Source organism: Platalea leucorodia, assembly GCF_965183815.1.
Source record: "Platalea leucorodia genome assembly, chromosome: 4".
Lineage (NCBI taxonomy): Eukaryota > Metazoa > Chordata > Aves > Pelecaniformes > Threskiornithidae > Platalea > Platalea leucorodia.
Window position 1 is genome coordinate 3,481,037 of NC_138826.1, and position 26,889 is coordinate 3,507,925.

At 41.4% G+C, this 26,889-nt stretch overlaps 1 protein-coding gene across 4 annotated transcripts in view; it reads right to left on the reverse strand.

Moving 5' to 3' along the window:
- DOCK1 (dedicator of cytokinesis 1) overlaps window positions 1–26,889 on the reverse strand; it is a 315,877-nt gene that overhangs the window by 116,586 nt on the left and 172,402 nt on the right. For all 4 annotated transcript variants that reach the window (XM_082310428.1, XM_082310427.1, XM_082310426.1 and 1 more), the window contains 2 exons: window positions 18,227–18,328; window positions 11,269–11,363 (listed from right to left, as the gene is read on the reverse strand). In XM_082310428.1, the coding sequence (XP_082166554.1) occupies window positions 11,269–11,363; window positions 18,227–18,328 (197 nt within the window). The remainder of the gene's footprint in view (window positions 1–11,268; window positions 11,364–18,226; window positions 18,329–26,889) is intronic.

Genomic DNA, 26,889 nt, shown 5'->3' on the forward strand with positions numbered 1-26,889 from the left:
GCCATAGAATTTACAATCCGGTTTCAAAGCAAACTACAGAAATCTTCATTAGAGGGAAACAGCTAAGAGAAGCATTTAAGCCTGAACTTCCACTTATATTATAGAAATTCCACTTATAATATAGAAATACACATTTTTTGTTATTTCTAAAGGCTGAAATATTGGGTTTTTTAAAATACTGGAAGGGAAAAAGATTAAAAAAACTCAAGTGTGAAAAAGCAGCACATATTTCACTCACTAGATATTTTTAAATGTGTAATAGTATTAACTTAAATGAAGCTGACATGGAAAAATAATGATTTTAAGTGAAAATTGCTACACCTTCCGTGTTAAAAATAGACATCACATGACACTGGCTTTTACTGTTAGTAAAAATGGAGTCCTGCTAACATGCTTTTTGATTTAACACCTTCAGCTTCACTTAATTATCTGCTTCATGCTGCGGCTTTTATAAGAAACAAGTATTCACACATTCTTGTTCATGCCATACATTTTGTGCCAAAAAGATAGGAAGCAATTTCATATTTGGATATGTGATGCGCTTCATGCCGTTGTTTAAATATGCAGAACGGCTCGATCCAGGCAGTCGTCCCAGAGTACAGGCTGCCTGTCAGGGCACCAGAATTTCAATTAATAACTGGAACGGCACATTCAGGTGGGTTTAGGTGTCCTTGTGTATATGCTGCGCACGTCACAAGGCCATCTGCTGTACGATAAGGTAGCACCTCTTCCCCTGCTACCAGAAGTAAGATAGTTTGCTGCCGGCAGTGGCCCACGCTTGCCGAAGGGACCCTCTGCCAGCCCTGGGCCTCAGCCCCATGGCAGGAGGGAGAACCGGGATGCTCTTAAACGGTCTTTGGACTCCCACCACCAAAGGATACCGTTATCTTTTTCTCAGTCTTGGTTTTTGTCACCTTTACGACTGATACTTAATTTTTCCTGTGGGAATCTAGAGAGCAATCGCTCCTCCGGGCGGTCCCACAAAATTTGGTGCTGCAGGGAGAGAGACTGGTCTGGCACCAAAACTGAATGCGAGGAGCCAGGCAAAGCAGGACAAAGCTGTAAGGTGCGTGGTCCCAAAGGCTTCAGGAACTGAGAAAGCAAATATTCACATGCAGCTTCACCCCAAACACCCACACTAGTACAATAATGTGAATTCAAATGTTTGTGATCTGACCTCCCTCAATCTTATATACAGCTAAACTTTGAGTATCTACACACCAGGGTCTTTTGAGTGAGTTCAGACAGCAAAAGAGAAAAAGAACATTAGAATTACAAAATACAATTTAAAATGACAGTTAGGGTTTTTTGGGTTATAACTAGAAAATTTAGAATCAGAAAATTTTAAATTAAAGGAACTCTTCCACTAAAGGATCTATCTGATTAAATGTAACCCGCTAAGGGTTTCTGCTACTCCTGAAACAATTAAAGCACAAATGAGACAAACACAAAGATGTAACAACATATTATTATCCACTATTCAGTGCAGAATATATTGAATTCTTCTTGAACTGCACCATTTGACAACCAAAAAATATCATAAAAATCAAACCGATAAATACACTGGTTGGTATAAAATGCTCACGAGTACAATCATCACTAAGTGTCTTAGTGTCAACCCAGGTTTAGATTCTAGGAGGGAAAATAATATCCAAATCATTCTTTTCCATTTGAAATTAATTTGGCAATGCTTCTTCAGCTCTCGGTTAGACTCTTACCAGAGAATTATCATGACACATAACCTAATAACCTCTTGTAGCTTGCTTTCAAAACAATATATTAAACCCAGGAGTTCTTAACACCGTATATATGCAACTTGGGAAAAAAAGTGCAAGTATGCAAAATAATGAGTTGGCTTTATTAGTACCTTGTTAAAAACAAAAGAAACCAGACATCCACAGCATACTGTGGATGACGATTCCAGAAACTGGGGAAGAAAAAGCTCTTTGCAATGGTATCTTCCTTTTGCTTACTGTAACCGTTGAGCCAAGCTGCTACTTTCGCTCAGTTGCATGGAGCTCCTATGCCCTATTTTTCTTTTAAAGTACCACGTTTCTGAGCCGCTGCTGAAAACTACAGCCTGTGAGGTGCCTCTCAATTGCTCATTACCTGTTTGCAGAACAAGTATTTAAGAGTTGGTAAAATATATCAAGGAAGATGACCAGCAGGGCAAACTCTTGTTTTAGTAGCTACCCCTACCAGTGAGGTCCCACGAAACACCCTGTATGTAAAAACCACAGCAGTAACATGCAAAGTCCGCTGGACAAAGTATTATTCTAAATTCACACATCGCTTTACAGTTCTCCAGCTTCATAAGATACACATAGCATTCAAAATGTCTTGAAGGGATTAAATCTGCCACCACTCCAAGGAGGACAACCAGTTAATGAACACGAATATTGCCAGGCCTAAACCTTAGGACTGCCTTGCTACTTCAAAGCTTGCAAGGAGCCAAAAATAGCAAGGCCTTGTAACAGAAGAAATGAAGAAAAATCTCTAAAAAACCTTAGTTCACTTTTTCCCCCCTTCATATATAAAACTTGAACTCAAGAACACCAGCAGTTGGGATCATTTTATCCCTATGTGTTCCCTTCTGGTTCAGGCAGAGATGTTCCCTAACACACAGTTCTTTTCTTTAAAGTCACTGTAATTTTCTTGTGGCAAATAAAAGGTTGAAGTGTCAGGGAATATATCAGAAATATTTTGAGAAGATGTTAACTACCGCTGAGCAATGAACATGTGCGTATTAGTCTAATGCTCCACCGTGATATTTTTGAAGCGAGTACTGAATAAGGATCATTCTTTCCCCAGCAAAATTAAATGCACCATCTCCCTTGTGCTTTAGGATGAAACACACCTGCAGCAGCCTTCACCTGATTTCACAGAGATGGCATGGCACAGAGATCTACGTTCCCAGGAGGAGAGCAAATCCCATCCACGCTTTAGGGACAAAAAACTAGGTTTGTCAAGGGAAGCACAAGAATAAAAGGCAGAAGAAGCAGAGTCACAGCGGATGCTCGACACAGTCACCCAGCCCAAGCCCACCTTCCTCGCTGCAGGATGCCTTCACCAAAAAACAAACGCACGTCTTCAAAAACACATGAAACCCATAATTTAGACTATATAATAACGATTAAAATGGTAACTATTTCAGTACCGGAAATCATTATTCTACCTCTAGACCCCAGAAGAGATTAATCATGACACACAGAGATGGGGGAGTACTCAGAGAAGCAGCAGATGTTTTGGGGGGCCGGGAGGGGGCTGCGGCATCTCACCCATACATCCCCAACGTTGGCAGCTTCACCGGCGCAAAGGCTGCGACTCGCTTCTCTAGCATAACTGATCACAGATTATAGAAATAAAGGAAAAAACCAGATCCATTAAATCCAGTAGACTGCCAAACCCCCAACTGTTCACCAGTTCTCACGACAGTGCTGTTACCAATATACCCCCTATGCCAGGCACAACATTTCCAACTCATAAGGGCTGGGCTAAAATAACCTGCTACGGGGGATGCTTCCTTTCCTCCCACTACGGAAACCATCACGGGAAAAGAGCCCCCGCTGAAGCATATTCCTTCAAGGAATCTCAGCCTTTTGAGTAAGAAAAAAACTCCTGTGTTATTTTAAACACAGCCAAGTACATTCATTTTACTCCCAGGTCCAGTTAATTTGACAGGTACAACACTAAACCAAAAATCCTGCAAGGTCTTTACTGAAAAGGTCAGTACATTATGCAACCAGGTTTTATGGACAGCAAAAAAAATTCCCTCCATGTACAGAAACTCTATATAATTTATCAAGGTGCATTCATCTGTTCAACTAAAGATGAAGACCAAACTTTTGGCACCTCAGTTAAATTTGAAATCTGGCTCCTAAGAAAGTGACACACTTTGAAAATTTTTATCCTTAATCTACACATGATAAATAGTGGGAGGATTTTCTATACAGAGAAATGTTTGGCACTAAGGAAGAACAAAATTGCTCCCATTTGAAGTCTTATTTCATTCCACCCCTAAATAATTAAATAATTGTTTTGTTGTTCAAGTTGCATGTCTGGACTCTTAAACTTTCTAAATAAGAAAGCACAGAGTCCTATACGAAATGTATTAATAGCCAGGAAAAGTAGCACCAATTCCTTCTAATCAAAGTTTTTCCTACCGTTCAGACTCTTCTTGAAACAACATATCCCTTCTCCTCCTAAAAATACGATTGCATTTCAAACACTTTCTTCATCACGGTATCCTATTTGGAAATGTAAAACAGTTACCATATTCCATATCAACACATATTGAGTAAATATTTTACTGATCAGTGTCCCAGTTATAAGTGCAAGCTTTCAAGTCACCTCTACTAATAATCTCTTTGAACATGGTATTAATGCAGCTTGAACATTGTACATAGGCAGGGGTTTTGGAAAATGAAGCAATGGTTTCAAAGGTTTTTTGTGCTTCCTCTCCCCACCCCATATGTCTGATATTACTTGATAGTCTGTAAAAGTGCGTTGTGTTCCTGCATTTTCTGTGGTTTTCTATCCAGAATCTTTGTCATCCTTCCGGACTATTTTTCCCCTGTTGTGGAAACCACACCTCCATCCATCAGTAGCTTGGGATGGATTTTAAACAAGAGCTTTTGCACTTGCACCTAATTTGACAGATGCGACTTGACTGGTCAATTATGTAAGTGCAAAGAGCCTATTTTCATACATTTATTAAAAACATTAGTGTGTTTGTCTCTATATGCCTGTATAAAGCCTAGCAGAATATTGCGATGAAGCAAAATTTCAATAATCTAAAAACCAATTTTATTTTGGCTTTGGGTTACTTGTCAGTAAGAATAACTCTCAGGCAACTGAAGCCTGTACTACATTTTAAGGTTCACAGTGACGCAAAACTTGCTTCGGTTCGTAACCACTTCAGTGCGTGCACACTATCGAGGGACAGTCCCATACAGAGCTGAGGCTAATTCTGCACGCGCAGTATAGATCTGACAGGTACTGCTATGACAACCATGGAGCAGAACAGCCTGCATTTCCCTGGAAGCTCCAAAAATAAACATGTACAAGCCATTCCAGCAACAGTAAAAAGGTACATGTTTACCAGACGGATCTCCCTGCTCCTTCTTCCTCCTCTTTGCAAGATTTTTTGTTGTTGTTGTTTTTCACGCAGGAAAATTCATCAAGATTCTGGACTGGGTTTTCAGGAGGAAACACACCTCCGCCCACCTGCACAGCCAACGCAGCACTGGTGGGGAGCAGGTAACACCCGCCAGATTCCCTCTGCAAGGCAAGACACATTTCCTCTGGAAAAAAAGACGTAGGCACAAGAAACCTCATTCTCACCAAGAAGCATCTCATCCCTGTTTCTCCGACTTCAAAAGGCAAAATAACCAGGTATTTTATGTAAATGTGGACATTAGACACAAAAAATAGAACAGAAAACATCAAATTCATTTTTCACAGGCAACTCAGCTTCCACTGGAACAGCTGCAGATGAAAGTAGTAGCTACAAATTAATATATCATAAGGTCTACCAAAGGCATTTGATTGTCTCAAGTGCCAAAAGTAAGACCAAAGACTAAATTATTTTCAGTTACAAAAACGTAGAGAGGAACTGTTTTCATGTTCTGAGTTATGTGTTTAAGAGGAACCTAAGTTTAGCTTGTCAGCTTATGACAAAAGTTAAAAACATTTTTGAAAACATTTCTGAATCATTTCTAAACATGACCTAGAAGGGAAAAATGTAAACAGTACAAAATCCCTGCTTTTTGAAAAACTGCTTCTACAGTTATAACTCCTTGAGCGCGTTTTCCTGCAGGAGATGCCTGAAGACTTTGCCTCCGAAGCTCTCCTCATCCCTATCCCGAAACACAGGAAAACCTCCTGACTCCTCGCAGCTATTAAATCCAGCTATCGAAGTTTATCACGGAGACCTGCGTGACAGAAATACCATGGTGGCTGAAGATCAGGCCTAAATTTCATTATCAAGCATCTGGTGGATTGCTACAGAGCGGCTGTCGCAGTAGCTGTCAACACAGCTGATAAAAACACTTCTTTTTAATCTAGTGATATTATGCCTTTACCTTACTTAATAGGAATAACTCTTCCTGAAAATATGTACACATATAAACCTTACGGCAGATGTAATTTAAAGGTGCCCAAGTACCTTAAACAGAACTATTAGCAATTTCCAACAGCAACATTTAAAACTACAAGTAGCATTTTCTTTTAAAGTTGTCTTAGCTCATCTTTATTTTTAAGCACCGTGATCATGAATACATTTAGGAACCACTTGCCAGGAGTTTACCAGGCTTGAAAATTCCCGTTGAAAAAAGAAAACCCAACAGATGAAAAGCTATATAAATTTAAACTAGACATAATCCTAACGTAGTCGAACAGGGAGAAACGGCCGAGCACGGCAGCGGGTCTCTGGCAAAGCACAGGGCCAGCCTTGACCGACCTGATGCTGCAGACCCCCAGCCGTGCTGCTACCTGCCACCGCGAAGCAAACCTCCACGTCCCAGCCCAGCATCCACCAGCCAATACAGAGTGACAGGGCCCTGGCGACTCTCTAGAGATCCTATAGTCTATTCCCTTTCCCTAAATTATAACCAGCATCTTAACAGATGCTTGTCAAACTGTTTTTAAATACCTCTGCTGCTGGAGACTTCACAACGCCCCGAGCAATCCACCGCTCACTGCTAGACTATTTCCCCCAGCCTCCAACTTGAGTGTTTCTTGCTACAGTTTATGACCGATACTTCTTATGCAGTTCAACGTGGCTATGCAAAGGCTATTCCCACCTGCTCTGCTGCAAAATTTATGTATCCGAACATTTTCTGCAAAATTTATCTGAAAATATGTATCTGAAGACCATTTTCTCTCTTTCTGCCCCTCTGTCTTCTCTCTTCTTTAGATTTACCCAAATGCAATGGCCATTTCAAGACAATATATGGATGAAGACTTAATTATTAAATACTGTTTGCATATTCTTTTCAATCAACCACCTCTAAAAGTACTGTGCTGGTAGGTATTGGCCTTTTATGCATTCAGCTTTCTGGTTTAAACACAGTCTCTTGCTCTTCTCCTAGAAGTGGCTGTTTCAATCGTAAGGCGCTACGGTCTATTATTCATCTCTGTCATCCCATCATCAATGATTTTTTCCATCTGTGCTGCTTGGATATTGTTGTTTACTGTAAAACAGCAGCTGATTTGGACCAAAATCTGACAGTGAAATGAAAAGCCGTAGCATCAGTTTGATTTTTCTTTTACCCCCTCTGACAACTTACGTTGCACAGCACCCGATGAACCTACGCTGCGCCTGCCGTGTCGTGCCGCGTCTGATCAGCAGTCAGCAAACCGACGCCGCCTTGAACACTTTGGTGGCAAACCAAAGGATTACATGAAACCGGTGACATTCAAAACCTTGGACTCTCAATTAACACGCTGCTTTGCTAAAACAATAGGCTCTGTTTTTAATTAAATTAGAGAAGTCAGTAAATAGAGTATTAAGTGGCACATCTAAGAACAAAAAAGTAACAATTATCTCATTAGATATGAAGATTTTTGTGTTCGTTTCATCACGACAGGTGGGAACACAGCGTGACTGTCTGTGTTATTGACACAAAGCACGCTGAGCACGAGAAGTAATCCTGTGCATGGCACCGCATACTGCAGGGGTAGGAAAGAGAGAGCACCCTGAAGTTTTGATGCACTGGACCAAAAACATGCACGGAATGTGTACAGAACAAGAGCAATTTCTGTGACTATTCATGAGTGTGCATGTATTTACGTGTATAGGAATCCTACTAGTAAAGTAAGGTTGAAAGAAGCGTCGTACTAAATTTTAACTAAGCACATATTTGAAAATATTCCCTGTAACACAGCCTTTCGCACGCGTTTCTCCATTCCCCTCTTCCCCCGTAGCTACAGCTCGATCTCAGCCAGAATATTTTAATCTACTGTTAGCTATCTGGAAGCAAACCACCGCATGGAGAGGAGCTGCCCGGGCTGTCTCTGCCATGAAGGTGAAGAGATACCTCCTACGGGACTGGTCCCACCGCCCCTACAACAGCGGTACCACCGGCGCTTTGGGAGGTCTCCCTGCTGCACACAGCGAGAACTTAGAGGTCTAACTTCCACCTGGGTATTTTTTTTTTTCCTTTGTTTCACACTACCAGATATATTTCATGCAGGGAAACAAATGAACTCGCAAACATTCTGGATATAGTTAAAAATTAGCTCGCTTAATTTGGCTTACGGCACAGCAATACTCGATCTGCAGAAAGAAGTGCTTTGCAAGAGTGACACAAAATGGCATGCTCCGAGTTATTTCTACTGAGAGGACGTGATAGCTTTAAAAGACAGAATTTGTTCTTAAATTTTTCCTAGTTTTCCTCAATAAAAGTTTACAGGGGTGAAAATAAATGGACCAGATGGACAAAAAGGTTATTTTACAATGCAGCTTTCTGTTTTTGGAAACCACATTAGCTTCAACAGGAAAAATGAAAAGCACTCAAATCAATTCAGAGGCACTTACAAACGAGCTGGTGTAATGAAAATGAACTTGTAAATTAGAGATGAACAACCCCCTTTAGCGCTTCTGCAGATATTCATCAACACTAGAAAGACTTGAAAAACGTTTTTGTTTTTAACTTTAAATACTACTCAAATATTCTATGGGTACTGAGGTTATTCAGTAAGAATCGAAGATCTTAACAACACATCCCGTTTCTGATTCTTCAGGACTTAATGTTCAGCATGGGAAAACGACAAGACTATTTTTAAGGATCAGAAAATCAAAGCCCCTACCCTAACTGCGGACCTCTGCATCACACTTTGTGTTACTCCAAATTTTCAGAGCGAGGAACTGCCTGCTAAGAATACTTTTGTGCTTTAAAGAAAAAACAGTGGGGAGGGAAAGGCTTTTTCTACACTTTTGCTCTTACATTTCTATGACCGTAATTCCACAGTTAAAAAAAAAAAAAAAAAATGAGGTCAAATCTCCACCCAAATGAACACTGAGAGGTCATTTGGCAATATCATGAAGATAATATAAGGAATACCCATCTTCTTTACAGCTGGAGGAAGAGCCATTGCAATATTGTTGACAGCACTGTAATCGCCATGTGACTGGTTAACTGGTATTAATAGTGTCCAAACACAAACCTTCCCGATCATATTTATGGAAACACGGAATTATAGACTCGTTAGCTTGGAAAAGACCTTTAAGTCCATCAAGTCCAACGTTAACCCAGCACTGCCAAGCCCACCACTAAACCATGTCCCTGAGCACCACATCTCCCCGGCTTTTAAATCCCTCCAGGGATGGGGACTCAGCCCCTGCCCCGGGCAGCCTGGGCCAGGGCCTGACAGCCCTTTGGGGGAAGAAATTTTCCCTAATACCCACCCCAACCCTGCCCTGGCGCAGCTTGAGGCCGTTCCCTCTCGTCCCATCGCTTGTTCCTGGGGAGCAGAGACCGACCCCCCCGGCTCCAGCCTCCTTTCAGGCCGTTGCAGAGAGCGATGAGGGCTCCCCTCAGCCTCCTCTTCTCCAGGCTGAGCCCCCCCAGCTCCCCCAGCCGCTCCTCCCCAGCCTTGTGCTCCAGCCCCTGCCCCAGCCTCGCTGCCCTGCTCTGGCCACGCTCCAGCCCCTCCATGGCCGCCTTGGGGTGCGGGGCCCAGCGCTGAGCACAGCATTCGAGGGGCGGCCTCACCAGTGCCCAGCGCAGGGGGACCATCCCTGCCCTGCTCCTGCTGGCCACACCGGTCCTGACACAAGCCAGGGTGCCACTGGCCCTCTTGGCCACCTGGGCACCCTGCTGGCTCATGTCCAGCGGCTGTCGACCAGCACCCCCAGGCCCTTTCCCCCGGGCAGCTCCCAGCCGCTCCTCCCCACGCCTGCAGCGGTGCCTGGGGTTGCTGTGCCCCCAGGGCAGGACCCGGCCCTGAGCCTTGCTGACCCTCACCCCGGGGCCTGGGCCCATCGCCCCAGCCTGGCCATGGCCCTCTGCAGGGCCCCCTGCCCTCCAGGAGATCGACACTCCCACCCAGCTGGGTGTCCTCTGCAAACTGACTGAGGGTGCCCTCGATCCCCTCGTCCAGATCATCGATAACATTAAACAGATTTCAATCTCTTAAAAAATTCAGCAAAGCACGGAGGTGTTCTCCTGTTCGAAAGGATGCCAGGTAACATACGCCGTGAGGGTTTCCAAAGCACCTGCAACAGGACTCTCGAGACAGTTGGAGTTCTTGAAGCAAAACCACTTTCAAAATTAAAAAAAAAAAAAAAAAAAAAGAAAACCATAGGGCTTTAGATCTTCCTCATCAGCTAACCTCAAAGGGCTCTTCATTTAAAACAGCAGGTGCTTTGCAAGCTGCAGCCACGCAGAACTGTGCACCCATAACCGATGGGTATAACTGAAAAGATGGCTGGATCTCCTAACTCATATTTATTAAGAACGGATTTTATTAGGTGGTTAAGGAGACTTCAGAAGCCAAGATTAAATTTATGGTGCATTTTTGTAACGAGAGTAGGAACTGTGGTTCAGGATTTTATATAAGTAAACACTGACAACTTTATAGCCATGGTAGCTACCAGTAAGCACAGAAGAGATTTCTCCAGGCAACTAGTAAATATAACGTTTTTTCCTTATACTTTCATCACAGTACACATAAAAGCATTTGACACACTTAATAAATGTCACAAACATAAAACATTGCACAAAGGCATGCTAAATAATGACAATGCTGCAATTATTGAGCAAAAAAAAAAGGATGAGAAACTTTCGCAGCCTGTCTCTTCATTACCTGGCTGATGGCACCCGGGTTTAAAATGCCCTTTCAATTCTTTCTTGTTAATACCACTGAAAATATTCCAGAACATACAGCTCCATGTCAATGTATGATAACCACTTGTTTTTGAGGTAACATGCAAAACATATCATTTATCCGCAAAGGAATATATTTAATTATTGTAAGATATGTATAGCTCCCTACTGCATCTGCAGTTTGATCCAAAATTTTGGTTCTCTGAATAATGCCGCCCTTAATTTGTGGTGGACTCCAGGAGCCCCAAAACAGGTCACTAAAAGACTGCCCTGCAATCTCCAAAGCCAATTTTTAAATAATTATTTGCATCAGAGAAGGAAAAAAAAAATCCACCCTAGCTGCCGCATTGTGTTTTACTGTTTCCAAGCAACACTGTTGTTTCAGATCAAACATGAAACAGCCATCTCAGAGCTACAGTGCTTTCTCCTCTGTACTTACTTATTCTGCATCATGTTCATTATAACCCAGTCGAAGGGATAGACGTTCTTCCCAATGAGATTCTTGAACATGATGAATGTTTCCATCAGAAAATCCTAAAAGAAGAGAAAATATTTGGAAAAGACCACTCTTAGATCAAAAAAATTACAAGTGATAGTGTCAGTTATTAATGACCAGATTGTAAAGGTGTCTTACTGTTCCGCTTCATAAAAAAGCCATTATTCATATACAACATACATAAATTCTACTAAGGCATATTTATATACGATGTACATAAATCCTACAATAATTCTATTTAAACTTTTCAGAAATTATAACAACAGTAATCCTACATCGTAAACAACCCATGGTATTACTCAGGAACTAGCACTGGTTTCCCAGTTATCCAAAGGCAATTTCTGCTGAAAAAAAGAATGTATTTTCTGCACCACAGACGGTCACACAGTCCCTTCTTATGCAGCGTGTATTGCAGCGTACACGCTGCGGCACGTGCCTGGCATATGTCGGAAAGTTGTTAAAATCATACTGGCACATGGGAAGAGAAAAAAAAAATGAAAATATTTATTTTAATCTTACAATGACACTAAAAAACCTCCCAGGAGTCAGTTGATGAGTTTTCCCTCCCCTTGTGAATACCCTCCTGAAATCTTCTCTTGCCTGAAATCACGATTATCTATTTATTAAAAAATATATGCTCTAGCTCAAAACCGGATTCAGGTGAGCGTGGTGGTGCACATTACCCCTGGCCTGGGGTAGGCAACAGCAAGGGTTTGGCCATCCCAGAACCAGGAGAGAATCTCTCCCTAAAGGAGTAGCAGTAATTGCTTCTGCAAGTGAAAACCTGACCCAGAACAAAGTTAATTTAGTAGCATAAAGCAATTTATTTCTACACAGATATAAACAAACATCTCTTTGGAACAGAAACCTCATGTACTTTACAATGTAAATCATCTTCTACAATTTGGGAATCTATAATCCCTATCTAACAATTTGAGTAATATCAAATGCTCAGAGAAAGATAAAGAGGGGAAAAAAGAACTTAATGCAAAAAGTCCTTGATCCACTTCACACAGAGATAAAAATGAACTTTTATTCCAAGGTTAGAATATTTTTTCTTTGCTACAGCTTCTCAGTAATGGTATTTATCTCGTCTATCTTTAAAATGTCAAATGCCTACAAAAAAAACCCAAGATGTTACATTCACTGGACTTTTAACTAAGGCTGTTTTTTATGTAACCTTTTCAGTGAGAAACAAATATGAAGTTACTGCTCTCATAAGTATTTCTTCATGTGTGAGAGCCAGCCTCTTCGGCGCATTTTATCTTTCGCTTCGTTCTGCTGTTCAGATGTTTTTCCTGGTTCAGAAATTCACAGTCAGTGGGAAGCAGGGAGCTGCAGAGATCCTGAGGACACAACATCGAGATCGCGAAACAACCTGAATTTTCAGGCTGCTCGGCTCTGCCGGGCGGACAGCACAAGGGTTCCTTTGGGATGCTCTGCATCCCAGCTCCCGGTGCCCAAGGAGACACCCAGGCCAAAGAGGGCCGACAAAGCATCAGCGGCCACTAAAGACACATTTTAACTAAAAGATATGCAATACTAGTAAAACAAACTCCTCTGTTATTTTACCAAAGTCACTCTCAACAACACAATATCAGTAAAGATGTTTTGACATTAACAGGATCGAGATAAAATTTGGAACTGCTCGTGGTTAATGAGATGTTACTGTTGTGTAAGGAAAAATTCATCCCAGACACACGCTCCACTAGCTCAGTAAAATGTGTCTTCATTTAAGAGATCAAACTGCATACTTTACTGCTCATTTTTCATGTATTTTGGTGAAACAGTTACATAATGTCTAATAATCACGTTGCATATTTTGCTGCCCAAGCATTGCACAGGACTGCATTTGAGCGTGTGCTTTTTCACAGCTGCAGGTATCGAGTGATTTTCTTACTGACGCTGCTTCAGAGCTCAATAATTGAAATGTTAGTGGAAGTGGTACCATGGGAAGGGTCATCACCCATCCAAGAGGGCAGATCTGAGCTCACCGGGCTTTATTTTCCCTTCATATTTTATGAATACAGAGGTACACTTTCCTGATTTCTTGTAGCGTACTCTGCCTTACACTTTATTTGTCACCGGTTTCAGCTGCTGAGCCTCTGCACACTTTGCTGATCAAGCTGCATGTGACGGTGGATGAATCTTCATATACTTTGTTGATGACTCACGTTTGTTCCTGACCCTGGAGGTTGTGCCACGTATGAGTTGACCTACTTTGCTGATTCAGCTCTACATTTTAATCTACTGATCTTTACATTTTAGTAGTCCTGCTTTCACACAGATACTTTAAATAATGCTCTATAACAACTAATCTAATTATTGATCAAACAAAAGACTTCTGATGCTTACTTGTATTTTATGCATTTGTAATATTGCTCTCTTTTCCATTTTATCTTTCCTACAGAAAAGCAAATGGTTTATATGAACTAACCTCATATTATGAGCAAACCCCAGCTTTTTGGGGGGAGGGTGGGAGTGGAAGGGGGAGCTATCAGTTCTTGCTGTGCTGCTGTAGAGCCTGCTTATTTTCAGTATACCTAGGAGCAGAACAAATTGTTCTGAACATTAAAAACCAACAAAAACCTGTACTAAAGGAGCAAGGGCTGCAACTCCTGATCTCTCTCCACCTACAAATACAAATCCTATTTAATATCCCAAGGAAGCAAAATTCACAGTAGATGGGACCCCTTCACAACTCCCATCTAATTACAGAAAGAAAAGAGAGCAGCTCAGCCCTGCAACTGGGTAGATGGTGATGGAGGAGGCTTAGACAACTCCATCTCCTCCAGGCTGCTGAGCACCACACCTGTACCACTATTTATATTGTCCATGACCGGGATTTCAAAGAGGTTCTTCAATAAAATTCTCAAGCTTAATAAAAATAACTAGCTAAAAGATGTGGGAACTTGATATGAGAAAACTTGAGGCCAAGTTGATGAAAATTTCGCTTTGCTGAGTCCTGAGGTATAGCAGTCAGAAGTCCAATATGCTCAGCTCCAGGTTTTCAGGACAACAGGGTAACCTCTGCTGAGCTCCGCTGCTGAGGTGGCTCTGGAAAGCCGCTCCCCACCACGGTGGACGGCCGCGGTGGGCTGCCTCCGCGGGCTCCCACCCCCACGGGGCATCTCCCACGGCACATCCCGCAAAGAAGAGCCTGCTTAAGCCATGTCATCACCCGCTCACATCAACGGCTAGTCAAAGCTTGTCATGAACGGATGTACAATACTCACTGATGCACGTACTCGCATTAAAAGCCAAAGCCGAGGAGTGCAAAATACTAAAGGGGGAGAAGAAAATGGAGGTGCAGAAAATTGTAATCTAAAACATCCTGTGGAGTTTGTCTTTCTACATACTTCACTGACTCCGGGACGCTGTCTGGAATGCCTTTAGGAATACTTCTGAGATACTCCACATGGCAAAACATTAACATCTATATTTTTTGTCAACTAATGCCACATATCTCTCAACTGAATATAAATTTTACCGAGTAAAAAGGGGAGAGAGATCAGTTAGTCCTGGAAAGATCTCGTATGATGTTTCACCTCAGGATGACAGTAGGCTTGACAGTAAGAAATTGCTCTTTGAACAGAAGTACCTTAATGAACCTAAACGACATATTCTGCAGAGAGATACAAGACTGGTTTTATTGCATTCCACCTCATCTTTTCTCAGATTTTTGAGGCCAAATAAGACCATTATAATAATCTAAAGCTGACACTTACATAACACAGGCCATAAAGTTTCCTCTAGCAGTTCCAATACTGGGCTTATAACTTCTGGTTGAGCAAAAGCACATGCTGAAGAAAGATTTAAGGGTCTCCAACTGTGAAGAAGCAACCGCAGCTTCACTTAAGTTCTCCCTTTTTCTTGTAAATTTTTTCAACGTAAATTAATTTCTGTTTGAATTAATCCAGCTTCAGTTTTAAATCACTGCTCCTTTATGCCTTTGGGATTAAACTGGAAACTGTGTAACAGGAGATGCAGGTATCGCCTCCATATGGAGGGACGTCGGGTTTGAATGAGAACACTTCTGATCTAAGCTCTAACGGGTGAGTCAAAGGGCACTGACTTAAAAAATTGTCAGATTAAAAAGAAATGGAAAAAGCACAAAAAGTTAAACAAAGAAGTAGACAAGGGCTTTTTTTCCACCCAAACCATACAGTACCAAGGAATATACACAAACAGTACAGTTCAGTAGCATCCCACCACCGGAGACAGAAAGCAAAAGCCCTAAGAAGGAACATGGGCAAACTTGAACCACGGCACCGATAACGGGAAAGGAGGCAATGCTCCTGAGACAGCTTCACGGGGCATCGTTTCTGATGGTGAAACACAAAATACTGAACAAGATGTGGGTTTCAAATTAGCAATGAAATCTCATGTATGAAGAAATACTTATGAGAACAGTAACTTCCCACTTGGTTCTCACTGAATAGGTTATGTACGTTTTTCTCTTAAGCAGAGAAACTAGGTTGGTATCTTCATCCCTTTGTCATAAATGATGACTCCATTTTATTTGTGTTTTAAAAAAAAAAAAAGAAAAATTACTTTACGCACTGTAGTTTCCTTTTATCACAGGATTAACAATATACTGCCATTATACCTCCACACCTTCATTTATATTACTCATATTTTAAAGTCAGTTTAAGGTAGCATTATCTACCATTAACATATTACTCATTTAATGTTTTACCAGGTCGCTATGTATTTTATTTTCCATTAACATACATTATCATTTAATCAACAACAATATTAAAACATTAAAAAGGTACATTTTACTTAAAGATACAGAAAGCATTACAGCAACTGACCAAGTTTAGCTTAGCCTATCTGCTAATGCAAACCACAGCCAAGTGGCGTAACAGCAGAAAACAAGCAGGCAACCAGTAGGCGTGCTGCCGGAACAGCACGTGTACTTAACAGGCCAGAGCAATTCCAGCTATACAGCCCAGGAACAGGCAGAAAGGGATGAATATACAGAGTCAAGGCAAAAGAAAGAAGTGATTCTTCATGTATCCCAGTGCACTGCATGGCATATAAATCAAAGTCTTAAAACAACCAATTATAAATAGACCGCTTGCCAAATTTCAAATGCATAATTACTCTCTTGTTTTCACCAAGAAAGATCTGACCTACAGAACCACCTTTCAGACAATTTAGATCAAAAAAGCTAGACTTTAAAATAAACACTTTTATTGCCATTAGAATAATCACAGATTTCCTAACCAATATTTTTCTCTCTGCATTCTTCCATTACATGTTTTAAGAGCAAACTGCTTTTACCTTTTTCCATGTAAAACCCTGTAATTAGTTTGCCTTTTCCAGAGCCAAATGGTTTGAACCACTTTAGAAGTACAGAAATATTTGGCTTGATTAACCGTAACACTCGTGTCTTTTCTCTGTGTTTAAAATGTTATTTTCAATCCCCTAGCTGCATTTGGCTTGGGAATGTTTTGTTTTTAGTGGAAAACCAACTGAAGAGAACTATCGATGGAAGTGCTCTGAGATCCCCAAGCAGAGTAACTGGGAAGCAAGCCCTTCGCTACTGTGATGCCCATCTGTGTTCGTTGCAGTTGGACTTTGTCTTCACTCCCTTGAATCATCAGCTTTGTACTTCAGTAATGCCACATCAGGTACAAATAGACTGAGCACCAGAGGCTCTAGCACCTTATCTGAAAACTGGCACGGGGCAGAAGGCTCAAATCTTGCAGAATATAAGCAGAAGTAAGAAGAATCACAGAAAGCTTTGGGATGGAAGGGACCTTTAAAGGCCATCCAGTCCATCCCCCCTGCAATGGGCAGGGACATCTTCAACCAGATCAGGTTGCTCAGAGCCCCATCCAGCCTGGCCTTGAATGTGTCCAAGGATGGGGCATCAACCACCCCTCTGGGCAACCTGTGCCAGTGTTTCACCACGCTCATCGTGAAAAGTTTTTTTCGTTGTGTTTAGTCTAAATCCACCCTCCTTTAGTTTAAAACCAAAACAAAAATTAAAGACATAGAGGAAAATGGGAAAGTCCAAACATACAGAAAAAGCCCTGGGTTTTGTTACGTTTGGTTGGAAAGGAAGAAGGGAACCTAAACAAAGGCCACCCTGAAGATTAAAATACAGACGAAAGCTGCCGAATACACCTAGCAGAGTCCCCCGTACCAGAGCGGGTAATGTAATACAGCTGATCAGGCTTCAGGTCATCCGCTAATTGATGGATCTCAGCCAACAAGTTTGGTAGCTACTTTGCAGCATGCACTTGCCATATGGCAATGATAGTTTCAGGTCATTAGAGAGTTATCTCCTTAGCAATAAACTCTCTTCTATTGTGTTCTAATTAAGTTGTGTTGTTGGCTTAGTTAGGCTACCGAACGACTGAGAAAACAAATTTCAATTATTATTGCTTATTTAACAACTAAGGGCATCCTTAAGGTTAAAATGTTTTGTATAAAATTTAAAGCGAGAGGATCTGTAAGTAAAAGCTATTTAAACAAATGAAATCAGGACATCTGGAAGATTTAACGCTGAAAGTTCCTTTCCTCAAGAAAGCTTTTTTTTTTCTTCTCTCCTTAAACAAAACAGATTTTTAGTAATGGCTCAGCACTACTATTTCCTAATGCTTTCTTTTAATTGCCTTAAATCCACTCTCTCAGTGCTTGCTTTTTAAAATATTGAACAGTTCCAGAGACGAGCTGTATTCCTGTGTGTGGCAGGAAGGTTAATTTTGTCCTTTGCAAATTCAGGAAATGCCTGAGTCACAGTGCTTTATTAATTACTTTTATATTAAATCTGTCACGTCAAACACATTTTGTTTACATTTCACAAGTGTATTTAACAAACAGTAACAGGAAAAAAACAAACACAAGCTAAACTATCTTATGGACAGATAAAACGTGTTAAACTTACCACAACATCTGACCTCATCTTTCCAAAAGTCTTGATTAAATGGGCATAGTGATAGTCCTCCATTTGCCTTAAAATGGCAGTCATGCATGCAACAAAACTCCCCTGTCAACAACAAAGGTACAAACAAATCCATTATTTAAGATAGGGGAACATAATACTTGCTATCAAAATGTAATATTGCTAGAGAACACCACGTAGTACAGCAGATATAATTCTATCATTTAAATTCATTAATGGATATGCAAAATTCTGTCAAGAAAACAAAAAACATCTTGAAAAGTTTCTACTTCCAATTTCATGGGTTTATCACCATCTTCACTGAAGATTTTGCAACATATTCTTCACCTAAAAATTGCTCAGGCATTAAAGGCTTTGGAAGGTAATAACACCACTCCTAAAAATATCACACAATATCAGGATTTGCATTTGGGAAGTCGATACTCTGCTCAAGGAAGAAATCTCTTAAAAATCATTATATTGAGCATCACAGTTAAACACCAAGTTTTCGTTTCATTGAGTGGTATTTTCAGATACTGTGATGCTTAAAAAAAACCAAAACAAACCAAAACCCAATAACTTCCATAAACCCAGAACAGCAGTACCAAACACATCTCTCTCAAACCATGGAGAAAGTAAAAAGTGCCAAAGAAAAGTTTAATCTTCCCTTCCTGCACGTGAAAGTATCGCAATAGCAACTCAAAGCCCCTTCTATGGCTACTAGATGTTCCGATCCCATAAACGACTTCTCTGCTTGTCCGTCCCCCTTCTCGGCCTATCTGCTAAAAACCTCTTGACTGATTATGGAAATAGCGTCCACACCTTTTCTGGTCTTTAATGGAGAAAAAAAGTTGGAAAAAAAACAGCGGAATTACTCAGAAAATCAGTTATTCTATATACGGTTTGATAAAATTGTAAATTCCCCTTTCTGTGCTGTGTTCAAGGTTATTCTACGCCGTGCACAGCCTGGCAGAACACTCAAGAATTTTCTCTTCTTTCTAAGCATAGCACGGAGCTTTTATTGTTACCTTTAAGATCTGCATTACTTTCAATTTAAAATATTTATTTCTACATCAGTCCAAGTAATTGAGATCAAATGCAAAACGACACGAGGTTATCTGTGTGTGTTACAAGCCCTCTTATTTACAGTCTAATCCCCCAACCTCCGCCAGATAAGCACTCCTTGATTTTGCTTTTCTCCTACGTAACGGAGTTTAGATCTAAACTCCTCCATAACTGATTTTGTCCATGCGAAAGAATTATTTTTTCTACCCAATGCAACGGTACCTGATGAGTTCTTAGGCAGATGCAAACGGCGTGAATATGAACGGGAAAGGCCACCCGAGCTGCTGGTCCGTGGCATCAAAAGAACTTTATAACAAACTATGACAAGAATGGAAGCTGTGGCTGTACAAAGATAATGTTTACTACTATGAAATGTAAATAAGACGGGATCATCTCAAAAAATCTCAAAACGTTAATTACCAAAACACCGTATAACAAGCGCTCTACATAACAGACACTGTAAAAGGGCTTATGCCTGCAAGAAAATATTCAATAGCCCATAATAGTCAGTCCTATTTCCCCTAATGATGTCATCAATCAAAGTGATGTTTCATTGCTAGTCAGAATTATAAATTTTTTAAATTGGCTGCTTAAGACTAGGCTGCAGATGTAATTCAGTCCATCACTTCACGCAAGGTTCTGCAGATGGCTCATAAATGCTCCGGAGAGCTGAAGACAAACTTAGTTTTGCTCATGGTATCTTTTTATAGACGCTCGCTCACTCAAATAATCTGTAAAGTCCATCGCTTTGCAAACACCTAAATGTATCTTTACCTTCCTTCACATAAACACACCAACCCCACGTTAGCAAATCCAGCCCCTTCCAGGTAATCCAGCAGTCAACAGACAGCCTCTGCTTCCCTCTAACAAAGTGGTTTCTGTCACTGGCTAACAGCTTGGTCGCGTTTCTGTGTTTGCCTACCCCTTTGGCGAGTAGTTTGAGTTGAGATACACGGCCGCGACAGTCAAAAGACGAATTTCATACCTGAGGAAATTATTATGGCAACCTTGTATGCAAAAAGATGAATGTGGAGCAACTGTTAAACTTTCAAATGCATTTTAATATTCAGTTTTAGACGCAGGAGCAGCTAGAGAGGCGGGTGGATTTGACTGCCATCTCCTCTGCACCTACCAGTGACCCTCTCCCCTCCTCTGGCTGCTCGCCGGGATGGCTGCTGGTACCGGAGCCCTCTCTTCCCCCAGCATCCCCGGCTCCTGCCAGGCAGCCCAGCCCTCCCCGCGCAGCGGCGCGCTGGTGCGCGGGGAGCTGCTGTGACGACGGTCCCGTTGGGCAGGGAAAACGATGAGTCACTGAAGAGAGAGGGAATTACAGATGAGTATCTTCTTAATTAGCGTGGTGAGAATCGGCAAGGACACATGAAAGTTTAATGTCTGGTGGTTAAACACTCTGCTTCCACGGGGAAGTGTGAAAATACGAAAGCTTGTTAAAAACCTGGAACAGTTGCTGGAGAAAAAAATAAATACCGAAAAATAAAGAAGCTTAGCAAACACAAGTGAAACGTGAATATGATGGGATTCGGTAGCGCATTTAAGTTGTAGTTAAAGAAAATTACAGAAGCTTGCTAAATGTTGTCATGTCAGCTTACGCCGAGTCCCAGAAGTGGTGCCGAGCAGAACGGTTCAGGGTCCTCGACAAGTTAATCAACGTTTTTTCCTGTTTCCCTGCATAAAACAATGATTCATGCTCATCTTTGTACTCTCTTGGTAACAAAAACCCTTTCCTTCTTTGATATAATATTGTTCCTTTAAGTCTCTGTTGCATTACACACGCAGACGTCTCTGCTACAACATTTATCTTCAGATCCTCACCTGCTAAATAGTGTTTAAGCCCCTGCTGGTTAGGAAAATCTATTTAATCTTAGGAAAAAGTACACTACCAGTCATCTGCTTACTTTTCATAATTTTCTTTACACTTAGAGAGCTATCATTTGCAGCCAGCATGCTCTTAATTACAATGCTAATAAAAACTTGTAATTATTTACAGGCAATATTTGTACTGAAGGTGTTTTTAATACGGTCTATTAACTATTTAGCAATAGCTAACAACGTCATTAAATTTTAATCTTAAATTGATTTTTAATCTTTAGTTGGATTTGGAGACCATTGTCATCTTCTGCAGCATACCACTCCAAGCAATACACAGGAGAAAAAAAAAAAACTAATTCTCTAAAAAATCAATTTCAATTTTAACTGTAGGAGTAATTGCAAACCTACATTTATACAGCACGTACTGCAAGGGCAACACCGGGGGCTTGCCATTGCCCTGTGCAATTATTAGCTATTTATTCACTGAAATAGTGTCAAGGTTTATGCCAAAAGCCTTTCACATCCCTCCTTATTGCAAAGCTCAGAAATGAAGCAGTCACACAGTGACTAAGATCATTTCCACACATCGTACCAGAGAAGCACATTCACTTTGGAAGCAGTTTAACACAATTAATCTCTCTCCTACCCAAAAGCAGAGGCGCTGGATTCATTCTTTCTTTTCAAACCAGGTACACTGAGGCAAGGGGGAATTTAGTATTCCCAAAGCAAAATCATGGGATCCAGGGCATTCGCAAGCCTGGCCTAAGGGAAGGCAGATCCCGCTCCCGTGCTGGAGGACTGGTAATTCAGCTCCGTTAAAAGAAAAACAAAACAAAACAAAACACCAAAGCAGCTGATTCGTCTTTGGGAACAATGCATTATTATTCAGAAAATACATTTTGTATTAAAAGAAAATGATCGTGCAATTCCAAAATTTAAACTGATTTCTAATTCCTGTAAAATACAGTTCTGAAGGAAAAGTTGAAGAGGCACATGAATGCTCAGAAAGTACTTACTTTCGTAAAAGATCTTTATAATAAAATAATAAATGTTCAAATGGCCCTTTAACAGATACGGGTAGGGAAATTTTAGTATCAAATAATCCCCACAAGTAATACTAACACTGAAAAATTTCAGAATGAGAAGAGAATTCCCTGCAGGAGAAACAACACATGCCAATGCTTTTCTCCCTCAGGGGTAAACCAGCCTATTTTAAATAGTCTTGTCCTTTTTCTTCCAGGGAAATCTCTAAGTTGGAAATATTAAGCTCTTTATGTAGAGTGAGAAAATCTAAGGGAAATCAAAACTACGCTAAGTGAAGGGATGTTTCATTATAATGTCCCTATTACCATGATCAGGAACAGATGAAAAAGCATAAGTTGCATTTATTTTTCAATAAAATTTTCCTTACATGGCCTTAAAAGACTACACAGCTAAATAAATAAATGGATAAATAATTAAAAAAAAAAAAATAAAACCACCCCAAAACATTCGAATGAACTTCTCCCTACATTTTGGCTTTCAGAACAGTTTCATAAAATTTACTTTGTTGAAAAGGGTTTAAGTCCCTCACAATTACGAGACAGTTTGCAAGGATATAAAAAGGAAGTAAGTTTTCTCTTTGCTTACAAGATGTACTCTATACATATTAGCAGCAATTTAAGAAATAAAAATCAGTTGTTATCATTTCTAGAAGCCACGAAGGAAATTATCACCACTTCTGGATTCGCAAGATAAAAATCCATCTATAAAATGCCCCACATTCCAACTTGTTGGTAACTGCTGAGACCGTGGGCTGCCACGCAAGACGAGCTACCTCATTACTAAATGTAAAATGCAATGTGTTTGCAAACAAGTTTGCTCACTTAAGCAAAATATTATAAAAGGCATTACAACCAGCCTGGAGCGGGGCCAGAGGAGGCCACAAAGATGATCAGAGGGATGGAGCACCTCTGCTACGAGGAGATGCTGAAAGAGCTGGGGGTGTTCAGCCTGGAGAGGAGAAGGCTGCAGGGAGACCTGATTGCGGCCTTGCAGTGCTTAAAGGGGCTTAGAAGGAAGATGGGGACAGACTTTTTAGCAGGGCCTGTAGCGATAGGACAAGGGGGAATGGTTTTAAACTAAAAGAGGGTGGATTCAGACTGCATATAAGGAAGACATTTTTTCCGATGAGGGTGGTGAAACACTGGAAGGGGTTGCCCAGAGAGGTGGTAGATGCCCCATCCCTGGAAACCTTCAAGGCCAGGCTGGACGGGGCTCTGAGCAACCTGATCTGGGTGAGGATGTCCCTGCTCATGGCCTTTCAAGGTCCCTTCCAACCCAAACCATTCTATGATTCGATGATAACCCAACATGGATATGGCAAAGGGTGTCCCTGCATTTCACGTTCTGAAGAACATTTTATATTGTATAATATATAACGACCCAGTAGCACACAGCTCACCATTAGCTACCGGTTAAAATGCACCGGCGTAGGCTCCTGTCACATCACCGCAAGCACCGGTGAACGCGCATGATGAAGGTTAAGAGCCAACAGCAAATATGCCAAAACTGGGAATGGGGATAGCTCTGTAGGAACGTAATTCAGCTCCCCAGGAGCAAAACACCTCGTTTCTGGCCACGGGCTTGTCTCGGCGCTGGAGAGAGCGCTGGGCTGAAGGATGCCCGCTGGCCAGCGCGCGGCGGGCGGGAGGCGCAGCTGGCACCGCATCCCCGCAGCCCGTGCGGCACGGAGAAGGAGTCTGACACGGATTCCTCAAGCTTCTACCAGCAGCATCTACCCGTGCCGTCGCGCGAGTAAGGACAGGAATCGAAACCAAAACAAAGCCAAACACCCCTAAAGATACTTATACATATATGTGTATGTATGTAATTTCATACGTATATTGCTCATAGTATTAGAACAAACATTTCTTTTCCTGTAATAGAAAATCTGACAGTAAATTCAGCAGCACCTTTAGAGAGAAAGTTATTTCATGGATACAGCAGCAGAATGTAAACAAGTGCAAAACGTTAACATTTATCACTTTATTTCTTACTGAATATACGCTACTTTCCATTTCCTTAGGCCAAATCCTGCCTTCCTGAACACCGGGAAATGGAAGGAATAAAACACGCGAGTCTTCTTCCTTTGAGAAACAGAAGTTAACATTTGTGACAATGTGAGTGATAAATGTTTGGGATTTTTTTCCTGCTGCCACAAACATTATTACAAAGGCATCTTCTTGAAAACGAAGCAAGATCCACTAAGGTATTTTCAGCTGACAAACTTTGCTCTCAGAGCTCTTGGACAGGACGTGCCAACTCCTTTACCCAATCTGATTTAAGCAGCCCAGTGCTTGCCTAGTTTCTGCCTAGCAGAAACCCCATTTAGGTCAACGCTATTCAAAATTCAGAAGACTGATACGGAAGCTTATAGGTGAATATTAGCTTATTTAGTCTTGCATAACTTGTTTTACCTCAGAACATATTTTACAGATCCAGATTTGATCTCTGGCAGTTCAATCTCTATCAATCAATAGAAAACCTGTTTTAAAAGGAAATCCTTTACAGGACTTCAGTGCTGATTACTACATCCTGACCAGCTAAGCACTCTGGTTCCAAAATAGAAAATAATGTAAATTTAGCTGATTTTCCTGAAAAGAGCACAAAGTCCAAGGAAATTTTCCATTTTCATAGGTGAGGTATGGAAGAATAGCATTTAGGTGTGCTAAGCTTGTCACCAGGATAATGAGGTAGGCTATCTCAGGGACCTTAGGAGGCTTCTCCTCCAGGCTGCTGGAAGCAGGGCTGCTCCAGGGCTGGACACGGCTGCTCAGAGCTCTGCCCCACCGCGTCTTGAAACCTCCGAGGGTGGAGATCGACTGCATTGAAGAGCCTGGCCCTGGCGTCTCGACAGCCTGGGGGGCTGCTGTTAGGTCCCCTCAAAGCCTCCCTGCAGGCAGAGCAGAGCCATCCTGCTGCTGCCAGAAGCCACAAGCTCCCAACTTTCCCCATCTTGGGGACCTCCCCTGAACCCTCAGGAGCCCAGCATCTGCCAGCCCCTCTGTCGCTGCCCCATGTGCTCAGCCCCGCACCTGTCTGCAGTTTCCAGCCTCTTTGGTGCAAACCGTTGCATCCGTAAGCTCTCACAAACAACACAAATCAGGCATTTTACATAAAAGAGAAAATTTGAGAGAGGTCAGTTCCATGCTGAGCCCCCGCAGGAACTGCTTAGCATGACTCCTATCTGGCAAACCAGTAAGCAAAAAGTTCCCGAGAGACATTTTAAGTTGACAAAAGCTCCTGCAATTAACAAAATAACTTTGTGGATGCAAAATAAATGCAACAAAGGTATGTTTTTCAGTTTCCTACTTCACGCTTTACTGAGAAAACTACTTTGAGAACTACAGAGAGAAAAAGCCATACTGAAGTACCATAATTATGCATTTATTTGGGCAAGTATTTTATTTGGAAAGGTTGGTTCTTAGCAAGAAGTCCTTGTCCAAAGGTTTCCAAACTTCTTTCAACTATCAACTGCTAGAAGAAGACCAAACCTACAGCCACCTTCCCCCGTTTCAGAGGCAGCTCTCCGCCACTCTGCCCGGCCGGACCCGCAGGCTCCCACTCCTGCCCAATCTCTGTGCCGTAACGCTGCTACGGGCTCTGATCTGCTGCTTCTAAATGAATTCTGAATAAACAAAATCCTGATTAGTGTTTCAGCTGAAGGAAAATCCTATATTCCCAAACAGCAGGGACAAACCAACAGCAACTCTCTGAATACAGGGAAACCTCCCTGGCAGGAACAGCGAGAAGGCTCTTCACGCAGGTCAAAGCCAGAGCCCGAGATCACGAGAGCTCAACCGAAATTCATTTTGTAAAAGGCTTATTTATCAGAAACTTGATGATACGCGCAGTGAGAATATATACAAAGCGTTCCCTAGTTTGAAAGCGCTTTGCACTAACTTTCGTAAAAGGCAAACAAAAAATTAATGAGACATTTTAACACCACCATTTATCATTTTTCTAAGGCTCTTTTTCAAAGAAGTCCATTTTGACCAAAAATGCTTCCCTTTAGAAAGCCCTATACAGTCTCAGTAATAACAGTATGCCCTTCAATGGAAATCACAGCGCTTAAGATTGCTGAAGGTCAGTCCATTTATTTTTGGTTCTCTAAATGCAATTACTTTTCCCCACCTTTTTTCTCCCCCTGCTATACTAAAAATTATTTCGCTGAAAGTCTAGAGAATCGCCCTCAATAAATCTGTTTCGGGTATCTTGGTTTACACTAATGCTAATAATAAAATTGTAAGTAATAAAATACAGAAAACAAAAGTATTTATAGGTATAGCCAGTATTCAAACAGTAAAAAAAAAAAAAAAAATAAGGAAAAGCCATACAAAATACGTTTTTAAAGAATTTTGCACACATGCAGCACTTAATATAGGAATGGAACCATTCTGGGATTTAGAATTCCTTACTTTTATTGTAATTATCACTGGTTGACACTCAAAGCCTTTCATATCACTCGTGATATCCAGACACATGGGGAAGGACAAGGACAGAGACGCAGAAGAGCCCAGAGCCGGTGTGCCCCTGCATCAGTCCCTATTTGAGGAATGGTGTCCACCAAGCCCCACGCAGAGGAGCAACCTTTGAGTAAGGCTTCAAAGATGCAAACTCACAGCAGAGCAGAGAGATGTGCACTGACGTTTCTGCACCATCTAAAAAGATACAGGAATTTAGACCGGTACCACTTGGTTTAAGATTTACCCACTGTCCTCAAATGCATTTAA